The sequence below is a fragment of the Coptis chinensis genome, chromosome 5, assembly GCF_015680905.1.
Source record: "Coptis chinensis isolate HL-2020 chromosome 5, ASM1568090v1, whole genome shotgun sequence".
NCBI lineage: Eukaryota > Viridiplantae > Streptophyta > Magnoliopsida > Ranunculales > Ranunculaceae > Coptis > Coptis chinensis.
The window spans coordinates 43,046,146-43,057,991 of NC_141460.1; the positions used below are offsets into that span (position 1 = coordinate 43,046,146).

An 11,846-nucleotide genomic window follows, 5' to 3' on the forward strand; every position below is an offset into this window, starting at 1 on the left:
AGGCAGCCTTATGTATAAGTGCATCCACTATATTATATATTACATATTAGTTTTTGTGATAACTATATGTGTATAATGTTAGTATTTAATTGTGTACGTGATTGTGGCTATTTTAAATTGTATTTGATTGATGACTATTCGTGTTACGTTCAATAATATTTAAATGTGTGATTGATTTGCATTGATACGTGAAAATAATTTTATGTACGTGTGATTAATTGTTGTGCATGATTAATGCTAGTACAATGATAAGTGAGCTGAGAATAATATTTTCAACGAGTCGACCACACCTTTAGAACTCTCCATGCCTCAGGATTTGGTAATGATATATTATGACTTGAGATGTCATGTGATAGGAAGGTATTCATTGAATGTGACATGAATGACCTGTTAGTGTGTGATGCGTATTCCTTGAATGTGGTGGGAATGACACAAAAGGTATTCATTGAATGTGCCTACACCATAACTGCAACTTTGTGACAGAGGCTTTTGAGGCTTTGTGACGGCAATTAGTCGTCAGTATTCGGTTTTTAGCGTCACAATAAATAAAAAAGTTATTTATTTTTTTAAAGAAAATTTTGGAAAAATTAGTGACGGCATTAGGCGTTGAAGTTATAAAGATTTTAGCTAATAAAAAATTGAAACCAGCGTACGTGTTCGCATGTGCAGGCGTCAAACTCGAAAGACATCGGGTTCTTCTCGATCTCCAGTTCGTAGTTTATCCACCCAATTCGCATCAGATTTAGACACGAGAACCATATCTCTCTACTCTCTCGATCAAAACAGATCATCCAACCCCATCCTCTCCTCTCCTTCTCATATCTTCAAACCCCATTTCTATAGCTCTTACCATTTCGATGGACTTTTACTAATTATTTCAACACAAAATAGCTCGATCTATTGAAGAAAGCTTGATTTAACCAAGGTAACAAATAATTTGGGTTTCAATTTTTTGATATTGGGGTTTTGTGTAGGCATAAAAGTTCGGTTATTTATTATTAGTTATGTGAACCATTGGCAGATTGTAAAGCCTCTTTTGTAGCTAGGAGAGGACAAGGAGGAAAGTCCAGGTCTTGCAAGGTTGCGGAAGAGATGAGTATTAAAGGTAAATTTGTTATTCAACACGTAAATGTCTTAAATAGTTCTTCTTGTGCTAGTGAAGAAAAGGTATGCCTGGGAGCGGGTTTCGTTTTCAGGCTGGTAGACCATGTTGGTTGATCCGATAGAATGAAAGTTCTTTTTGCTGTATCTTTTCATTAAACAAGCTATAAAGTAGCAAAGGCAAGGGAACAAACCGTTAAAGAGGCTGTTCTTGGTCTAGAAGCAAAGGTCTGGTGTGGTGTTGTTCTTTCTTTGGGGTGGAGTGTGTGTTGGTGTCTTTGCATTGTGCCCGCACTGGTGCCATGTGCCATGGACCTGCTTCCCTTTGACAAAAAATGTACAGGCTCGGGCTATGTATTATGTGAAGTTACGACTTATGGTTCATGTTATGTTGCTAAAGGACCTTATATTTCACTTTTGTGGTGAAATATACAGTAGACAATAAGCTATGATAATAAGAATTTGGATTGTCCTCATCTTTGTATATTCTTGAATAATTCAGGCATGGTTTGAAACACAAGTTGGTGGTGGTGGTTTTGATGATACGGCCTCTGGGTCCTGGACTGCTAGCTGCTCTAGCTATGGCTACATAGTTCCAAGCTCAACAAATGTTCTCGGGCCTGATAGTATTCTAGAATCGACATACTTGTACATACAAATGGAGTATTGCCCTCGGTATGTATCTATTATTTACCCTGTTTGTTAGTGTTTAGTGTCTCTATTTACTTTCACTGACTCATAACTTCTGGTCTAATAATGTAATCTAGTATTTCCTTCAAAAGTGAAAACAAATTACAAAAATAGGGATAGCGAGACTTTGGGAGAGACCATGTAAGTAATTGTCAAACTTCTGTGTATCTATCGCTATTTAATTGGTTTGTAAGTAATTGTCAACTGGTAGTATTACACTAAGTTGCATTGTGCTACATTGGATCTTTGTGCCTTTGTTTAGTGCAAAGTTCAAACAGTAGGTTAATTTGGCGCATGAGCATGGGCAAGTAGGCTATGCTAGTGCAGTAGAAGGAGGTGTAGTGCATGCATGTTTGTGAGGATGAGGTGGCGGTTTTCCAGCCATGCCAATGCATGCCTTTATTTCTTTGAACTCGCGAGACGTTTCTTGGGAGGAGTTCAGGAAAGGAGAGGAGAAAAGCTTAATGAAGCCACAAAGAGAGAGAAGGGAGGGACTACTAGATGTCAACCACTTGTTTAAAGTCTTGCCAAGGAGAAGTTAGCTTGGGAGAAAAGGATGATACCAATGATGTCATGTCATTCCAATCTCCACTGTACAAACATATAAGTAATGGTGGGGGTGGCTGATAGGAAGGAAACTCCTGGAAATATGATGGTAAAAGGACAAACAGAAAAAAAAAAGACTTCTCAAAGAATTTGTACTCATGCATACACCTTTTTGGGTTCTCTCGAACAAGCTACGACTTCAGAAGTGGGGACGCCACCTCTTCCTTGAACAGGCCATGCTTTATCTTGAGGAGGATGCTCACCATTTTTCTTGAAGGGGGGGATTTTCAGTAGGAAGGAATCTTAATTGAGTCACAAAAGAGAGAAGTGGGGATGCGTAGACATTCATTTTCCTAGCTATTTCCTACTGAGAAACCATCAACAAGGTAAGTTTCTTTTAATATATGGTTTGGATTCTTTTGTTTTCATGTTTACTTCAATTACTTGTTTTAAGTTCTAATTTCCACCAGGTAGCTAGCCAAGGGTAAGTTGGTATGAAACAACACACAGTGTAATTATATTGATTCAACAATGAATTTCTAAGACAACATGGATTAGTACCTTCTTTCCCTCCATTTTTGGATTTAGTACGTTCATCTTCATTTTATACTAAGCTATAAGTTGCCTGATCTTAATATATATATATATATATAGGATTGAAATTTTCCACGCTCATTTTTCACACTTCCCCGGATTGTGAACTGACTTGACCAAAATGCCCTCACCTTTTTGCAAACCGTCAGACACCAAAAAGCCAGCTGTTTCTCTGCCCACCTTTTTACTTAACACCCCAAAATGCCATTTTAGCTTACAGGATGGTTTTTTTGTATGCTGTGTACATGCCCAAAAGACCTTGCTTTTTACTGCACTGGTGAAAAGTGAAAAGCCAGAGTACGGGTTCACTTCCAGAAAACTCATATAAGGGTTTGTCCTAAACACACCGGTATACAGCTTGAATATTGCGAGAGTTTTTGCAAATAGTACAATTTAGCAACAACATTTGCTCTAACTTGTAAATAATACACTAGTCGAAGCAATTGAAAATAACTGAGTCGATTCAAATGGAACATTCAATTTAGATTCGATTTAATTATATATCTTGTTCTTCATAAAATCAAGTAGCAACTGAATTTTTACCCAAAAAACATAGCAACAGTCATGGAGCAACCGATATGCTAAGGGATCCCTATGCCAATATGCAGGTTTACCCAAAAAAAAAAAATGCACCATGCAGGACACAGATGAAAACATCCTGTAAGTGCCCAGTCCATACACATTCATCCCCTTCTCAAAACTTATATATCAAACCATGATCAAGCACCTAAAACCCATCCAGAGACCCCACACCTTTATGTTGCAAGTTCCTCCATATTCAACAATTCAGCACACAAAAAAATCAATGTAATAACCAAACTTTAGTTGCAGGCCATAATCCCAAATGCACCCTACTTAGAAACACACACGAACAACAAGAAAACGTAATTAAGTTTAGCGACAATAAAACAATATTACCAAGTCAAGAGCGACATATAATCGCAAGTCTAACTTGATGTGATGTAAATTTTTGAAGAGATGATATATACATAATCTTACCAGCTTCTTCAGTCATATAAAGCAACCAATGTCGCCAGGTAATGAGTTCAAGTCTACACCATGTGAGGAGCTTCCGCTTTCAGCAAGGTTGAGCATAACAACATTAGAATTTGAATTTGCTTGTGGACATGTTCGGCTGTTGTGACCAACTACTTTGCAAATGCTACACTTTCGCGATCTTTCCACAAATTCAAATGCTGAAGGGTCTCTAATGGTGCTGCTGTTCACTGCTTTCTTTCTCTTGGCTCCCAATGGTCGTCCTTTATGAGGCTGAACAATTGGGTCAAATACTATAGGAGTAGGACTGTTTATAAGCTGAAACAATTGTTTCTCTGCAGCTTCCCTTTGGCTTATAGGCCACCGCTCATATTTACTTTCTAAATCCTGAAATAGTGCTTTGAGTTGGTTCTCTTGATTGTGCGGCATGAGTTCAAACGACCGCTCATCGATTCTCCATTGTGGGTGTATGTAAGTAAGGCGCAACTCATTGTTCATACTTCTCATCATGTGTGCACAAGGAAGACCCATAGAAGCGAAAAAATGACCTGTACATGGAGGTAATGTCGCCCCACTTGAAACTGATTTGTACTGCTTCAAAAGCTTGTCCAATGCAAATACCGACACACAACGAAATAGTTCTTTAAAAAAAGGGACAAAAATAAAATGAGGGATTCGGATCTTTTCACTTGCAAGTTGAGTCTTGATTTCTCTAAAATTATTCTCAATGGCAAGACTAATTTTATGTGTCGCCACACGAAGATCACCAGTAGAAACTTGCAAATATTTCTTTAACGTTGCGTGTGCGCCTTCTGCTCTAGAAGTAACGTGATTGCCAAAGTGTAAATGCTTGTCGGTCCATGCCTTCACAAACCGCTTTCTTAAAGGAAGCCATGTACTTTTGATGTAGTTGATAGGGACAACTTGATGGGCGTAGACATCCTCAAATTCTTTCCAAGCATCAAGGTACAACGATTCTGTAGGAGATTGTATCACTTTAGTCCATAAAGATAAAAAATCAGCCCAATCTTGGTCTTCTCCAAAGAGTGGCCTACAGTTGGCCAATATATTTTTTTCAATGTGCCAAACACATAGAAGGTGTGTACTCATCGGGAAAACAACTTGAATAGCGTTCATCAATGCCAATTCCCTATCTGTTACAATTACAAGAGACTGACAAGTATCACCTAGCATTTCCTTGAACATATTTAAAGCCCAAATGTAATCTCCTTCTTCCTCTTTCCGCAAGAAAACACAACTTGAATAGAAAGAAGTGTTAAAACTTGTCACTCCAATAATGTTAAGTAGCGGCATCTTGAATTTGTTAGACTTATAAGTGCAATCCATCACAAAGATATTCGAGTAGCTCTTACTTAATGTAACTGAGAAAGGATGTGAAAAAAATAGATGAATTAAACGATCTTCTGCATTACATTTAATGTTATGCATAAACCCTTTTTTCGAAAGGTCTTCTAACAAAGCTTGAATCGGCGTGCGACCTCCTAACTCATCTTTTCGAATCTTTGCTTTTGCAGTGTAAATGGTTCTAGATACTGCTAGAATATCTGGATTAGCGTTGCGCAGCGAAGTAATCATTTGCCGAGGTGGTATACCCGACGCTGTCATTTCTTTAACTCTCAAGAACTCATCATGTGACAATCGACGAAACGAAGGATGCCCAGACATATCCTTTGATGGTTCATGATTATGGGATCCATCTTTAACTCGAAGTTCCCACATTCCATCATCTTGTTTGTTACCCCTTATTTCGAAGGGGCAATTGATAAGACGAGAGCTTGTTCTCATTTGTTGTTCTTTAGCTTCGACCTATGTCGATAAGCGCCTCCTCTGTCACAGCCAATTCTGACATTTATTTTTCTTAGAATCTCTAATGCTTGTTGCATATCCTTGGGAAAAAGAATACTTATGCACATACTGAAGTAGGTCTTCTCGACTAATAAACGTTTTTGGTGGTGGCAGAAGCATCTCCCGATGTACATGATGCTCTTGATTTTCACACTCAACTACCCTTTCAAATTGTTCAGTTTCATTCTCATGGTTGCTTGTATACGCAGTCGCTTTTTCAACGCCCATGTTCTTTCATAAACAACACAAATAATATCCTTGACGTACTTATCAATAGTTTTTCTTGTCTGCAATTTGACTGCATTTACAATGGCAAAATAATATAGAACAAAATCAATAGTGCAATTGAATCCCGTACAATTGAATTCTCAATATCTACAACATATTATCTACTTTAAGTAATCAACATAGTCAAGCCTATAATGCTTTAAGTACACAAGAAAGGGAAAATGGGTTAAAATTGAAAACTTGATTTAAACGAGGGTTACATGGTTAATAAAAGATTTCAAATGCCAAAACACAAATTGAAAGAATAACTAAAGACTTACCTTTTCATCAGCTTGAATTCACTATCCTTTTACCAAGTTTCAATCCATCACAAACTCTATACCACTTCAATGTTGTTGCTTCAAGAGAAAATCAGCTAAAATGGAAACCAAATTCTTTCGTATGGGGAAAAGTGAGTCTTTTTGTCTTCCACATTGAAATGGTAAAAAGGGCGGGAAAACATTTTTTTTCGATTTTGTGGTTCATGTTTATCCTCTATAAACGAGAAGTGCGGTGTGGGGTATTAAGGAGAAAAGTAGGTAGAGACAGTTGACTTTTGTTGTTTACAAAAGGTTAGGGTATTTTGGTCATATCATTTTACAATCCGGGGAAGTGTAAAAAGTGGTCGTAGAAAATTCCAGTCCCTATATATATATATATATATATATATATTGGGATATGCTTATTTGTTCAATGCAAATTGAACCACATGCATGTGTTAACTTTTGCTAGTGGACAGAGTAGTCAACGCAAACCCGCAGCTGTTTATTAGTCCACCACTCCATTCTCTTTAATTAATTACTGAAGAATTGATATTTATTCTAATGTGCTTTTGCATATATATGCATGCATCTTAATTAATCATTTTGCTGTATAATTGAAAGAGACCAGGAGAACAGGATGTGTACGTGTCCATACAGAAACTTGAGTATCTCTTAAAGTTTGAGAAAAGCCTGAGGTAATTCACTAGTATCTCTTAAAGTTTGAGTACCTTATTTCTTTCCTATGCCTCTAAGTAGGTCCTTCAGTATGTATACTTTATACTTGTCAATTTTAAATTCTTTGCATGTCATAATGACCATCCTGGAATAATACAAAGGGAAAAAATTTGGGGTTGTTCTTTCTTCGGTTTTAATTGATTAGGTGATGAAGGGAGCTTAATTTGCTATGGACCTGCTTACCTTTGGTATTTTTTTCCCTCCTACACATGTTTGTTACTTGTATGTCAACGTACACAAGTATTGTAGATAATTGGTTGGGCTCTGAGTTATCCCTTGTGTATAGAAGATATTTAGTACTTGAGTTTTCTATCAACATTACAATGGAAATTATAAGCTGTTGAAGTTTAATTTGAAATCTTATTCGCAGTGTAGCACTACACCATAACAACATTTTTGTGACACTGGGTTTTTTTCATTAGTGACGCCAAATTGGCGTCACTAAATTGCTAAAGCCGTCACCAATAATTTGATAATTTTGTAGATTAAATTTTGAAGAGTTTTAAGAAATTTAGTGACGGCAAGAGAGCTTGAAGGTGTCTAAGTTGCTAGAAATTACAACTCAAGGGACTGTGTCTTCTCTCGAATAAATTACAACTTAAAAATCAGTTCCCATCTCTCCCAACTACTTTGTCTCTTCTCTCCCACTCCTCTCAAGTTCCCATCACTAAACCGGGTCTGCCTTCAAAAAAACAAACAGAAATCCTAGAAATGAAGTCTGAATAAACTCTAGAAATGATTGAAGTAAGTCTCGAAAATACTTTCTATTGGCAGCGAAGGCAAAAACGCTGAAGAAGATGCTGGAAGATGCTGCAGATTTGAAGGGACGATAACCATTAAAGCTTGGAGAAAGGGACGATAACCATTAAAGCTTGTGATTAATTTTAGACTGCCGATTGTTTCGATCTTACTGTTGAAATCATGTTAAGGTTTGAAATTTCCCCCTTTTCTTATTTTCTTTCTCTTAGTCCCTGATTTCAGTGTATTCTAGTTTAAATTTTTAAATTTTGGTGTTACGAATTGAAACTTTGTTGTCTTGTTTCATCAAAATTTGGTTACTTTTTGATTAATCTTGTGTTATGGAAGAGAATGAACATGTTTTGACGTTAATTTCCTTCGTCATATTTTCTTATAAAAACTATTCTTTTTTGTATGGCTTGGTATACATTGAATGGTGTTTAATTTAATTTCAACCTATGGATGGATTTGGTTGTGGAATTTCTTGGATTTATGGTAGGAGCAGTTTTATTTCTCTGTGAAGCAAAACACACGTTTTGGAGTTCTTGAGTTTTTAGTGGTGTGAATGTTAGGCCTTTGTCACCTGATATTAGAGTATCTAGTTTTTTCTCTTAATGAAAAAGTCGATGTTTATGACAATGATGGATGGTGGGTTGGGAAGGTTAGTGGTAGGAAGGGGTTGATGTAATATGTGTATTTTGAAAGTTGTAGGCAAGAAATTGCTTACCCTCAGTTTAGGTTGAGAGTTCATCAAGAATGGGAGGATGGAATATGGACTCTTTACTCTTACAAGGTATAATTTTCGGTTTCGGTCTCGCATTTGCATTTTGATTTGAGGGTAAAGTGTGTAATTCTTTGTTGAGTGTTTGTTTTTCATTCTTGGACTTTCATTTATTGGTTATGTAACCTCAATTAGGTATGCTTGTTAGTGTATTTTGGTCTGAATTGGTGTTAGGTCTGTGCTTGTATTGGGTATTTAACATACCTAGGATATTGCTAGTCATAGAGGTTGGGGTTTTCCCAATTCCATAATATTCTTTTTCCCTGGAAAATCAAGTGGGGTTGGTTTAGTATCATTTTGCCTATAGTTGAAGGCTTAATTGACTGTGGAATCTCACATAAGTGTGCTATGAGTAAGAGGTTTGCATAATTGTGATATTTTGTTACAAAGTTTCTGTCCATTAAGGTTTGCTAAATGGATTTCTCTGATCTAAGAGGTTTGGAGTTTTCTCTGTCTTTAAGCTTTGTAGTCAAGTCGATGTTTGTAGCAAACCCCTTAATTTGAAATCTAAATGTACTGTAAATACGAAAACGAAGTTGAATTTGATTTTTCTTTTCACTTGTTTGTGTTATTATTCGTATTTGTTTTCAGGAGCTTCTTGCACTTTAATGTGCACATCTCACCGTCTCTTATATTCTTTTGGGTATTTTCTTAAGCTTCTCTTTTTGCTTCTTTGCCTTTGCCTTTTGTTTGTTTGGTCATGAGTGGTCGTTCTTTAATCAGATATGCTTAAAGGTTAAACTAGTATGAAGTAGAAATGGGCTTTTGTGATCATGATCTCTTCTTAGTTTAATACAATATGAAGGTGGTTTTCTTGCTCTAGATAGTTAAAAAAAACTGTTCTTGTGACTGGGTGCTGGAAAAAAGAAGTGGTCTAGATAGTTTAATACTATATATAGTGTTGAAAACAAAGAACTTGAGGTTCCTGATATGAAATTATTAGAGTGATCCAGTAGTTAAGTGTTTTTGTTTTCTTAAGAGTGTGACTAGCTTAGCATTCAAAGCAGGGCTGAAACTGATGTGCTATCCAAACTGACCATCTAAGTTACTACCAAGAAAATCTTTGAAATACTATCTTACAGAGTGACTGGAGGTCCTGAACTCCTATTGGACAAGTCTTTCTTTAATCAAAATGATTATGAATAATACTTTAGACAATTACACTTAAACAAGTAAAAGATGGTATAAGGAAAACCTTGTGGCTTGTAGTATAGTTACCCCTTCTTTGAGGCTAGCCAATAATGCACTACATATACTGACCCATCTTTTTGACTCACATCTCTAGAATTAATGTTATCTTTTTTTAGTTGTTGTTGAGTATAGTATACACCTTATTATCCATATGTATTGTAAATAGACTTGGTTAGCCTCATACTATGTGTTACTCGGCTTTTGTGTTTTAATCCTTTACATTACCATGTAGATGTTGGGTTGGGTGGTACAGAGTTTAACTACGCTAGCTTTATATCTATGTCATATTACAAGTGAAAAGTCACTTCATTTTGTGTTTGTTATTGTTTTGCCTAGTTTTATTTTAAATCTAAACAATCTAGTATAAGGAGTTATTCTTCATAAATGAGGATTATGGGGAAGGGTCAAGTTTGGAATAATGGTCAGAGCCTGCATGCTGCTGTTGTTGCTGCTGCGTGCGGGCGTGCCTGACTGCCTGCTGCTGCGTGCCTGCCTGCTGCTGCTTGTTTTGTTGGTTTACATTTTCACTGGTTTTGAAGCAGGGTCTTGAACTGGATGATTTCATTTCTGGTCCTCGCGAGCTGTTGATAAAATTTGTTGAAGAGAATTATCCTTTGCTGCCGAAGCCCGATTCTCTGCCTGGTATCTATACTTTCTTCTGCTTTTGATTGCTAATCATGTCAGTCGTGCAATTTCACGGGAAACTTCTAAGTTTTTATTTTTTGGAAAATCAGGATTGAAATATACTTAATAGTTCGACAATATTCCTTTAAAAAGTACCAAAACTTACTGATTTTCTGATGTAAATGCTAATTTCCAGCTTCTGTCCCCCCACTTGGTATTTTCAACTATACTTTAAACTTGAATCTTCCTTTTCTTTTGTATGCTCTGGTCACAGGAGAAGGTGCGAAAGAGGCACTCAGCGACACCTGGTTTTTCATTGGGAGGGAGAGTTAGGAGAGCTGCAAAGAAGGTGGATGCTAATGTGGAAAGTGATGAAGATCCGAAGGTGAAGTTCTCAAGTCTTATAAATGTATTGGATAGAACATTTCGTGAAGCTCTTTTATAGTGCCATGTTCTTTTCAGAATTTTGGGATTTTTTTTTTTCATTACCGCAGTGTTCCCCCTTTTTGAATACCTTTGTTGAAAGTCACATTGTTTTCTTTTCATGTAAAACAAAATTGTTTTAGCATTGATTGGGTGTAATAGTAGTATTCATCTAGGAGGTGGTTGGAATTTGTTCATCTAAAAACAAATCCCAACCATTGCATTATAATCCAAAAAGTCTTGAAGATGTGAAGCTCTTTATTAAAAATCTTTTGGATCCAAAAAGTCTTGAAGAAATTACCTGGAAGATGTGCTTCAAGGTAATTTCTGAGCAACATGAATGTAAAAGAGGATTTCTATGCATGTCTTCTCTGTTATAGGGTATCATCCTCTAAGGCTTACAAAGTTATTCCCCCCCCCCACCGCAATTGATGGCTGGGGTTCACAACTGAGGAATATTTCAGTCCATATCATGGGTTGTATCATTGGAATAAAACTAGCAACAAAAGCTATTAAGAAAGTGAGTGCCTAGCAATCCATGTTGATGTTTAATTGTTTATTAGGTTGTTTAGTAAACTTCAATTGGTATTGGTTATGCACATGTTAGTAGAAATACCAGCTAGAGGACAAACTATTAGTGGTGGTTGTAATGGATATAACACTTGGTAAATGGTTGGTTGTCTTTATCTGATATTGGCGTTCAACTGTTTATTCTCATGTTTTACAGAACTTCAACGATGGAGGAGAGAAGTTCGAAGAAGGCTATGAAGATGAGAAAGTCGAAACATGGTGGCTGGTTTTTGAGTGGTCTTGTCGTTTAATAAGAGTCGTTGACCACTGGTTCCTTGTAAGTGTAGGGACTTGTATAGTGTAGTTGTTCACGGATTTTTTGTAAGTTAATACAATTGTTGAGTGGAATTTATGATTTAGACTACACATGTATAAGGTTTATTGTTATATTATTGTTTTTTGAGAATTGAGAATACAATGTAATGTAAGATATTTTTAATACAAGATTCGTTTTTGTTTTA

At 36.4% G+C, this 11,846-nt stretch overlaps 1 protein-coding gene and 1 long non-coding RNA gene across 8 annotated transcripts; one reads left to right on the forward strand and one right to left on the reverse strand.

Moving 5' to 3' along the window:
* Positions 1 to 666: 666 nt before the first annotated feature.
* On the forward strand, positions 667 to 11,846 carry LOC147497583 (uncharacterized). 7 transcript variants are annotated; one of them, XR_015195183.1, is made up of 10 exons: positions 667 to 925; positions 1,022 to 1,105; positions 1,604 to 1,776; positions 1,869 to 1,932; positions 2,054 to 2,723; positions 6,945 to 7,018; positions 7,833 to 7,987; positions 10,311 to 10,410; positions 10,667 to 10,777; positions 11,543 to 11,846. It is a non-coding gene; the product is annotated as an uncharacterized LOC147497583 (long non-coding RNA). The 7 variants fall into 7 exon arrangements; XR_015195180.1 differs by having other exon boundaries at positions 1,604 to 1,932; XR_015195181.1 differs by having other exon boundaries at positions 1,869 to 2,723.
* On the reverse strand, positions 3,258 to 5,733 carry LOC147497584 (protein FAR1-RELATED SEQUENCE 11-like). The gene is made up of 2 exons (XM_086560017.1): positions 3,931 to 5,733; positions 3,258 to 3,782 (listed from the first exon to the last, which is right to left on the reverse strand). Exon 1 carries the CDS (start codon positions 5,731 to 5,733, stop codon positions 3,943 to 3,945), a length of 1,791 nt encoding a protein of 596 aa, XP_086416143.1. The 3' UTR covers positions 3,258 to 3,782; positions 3,931 to 3,942.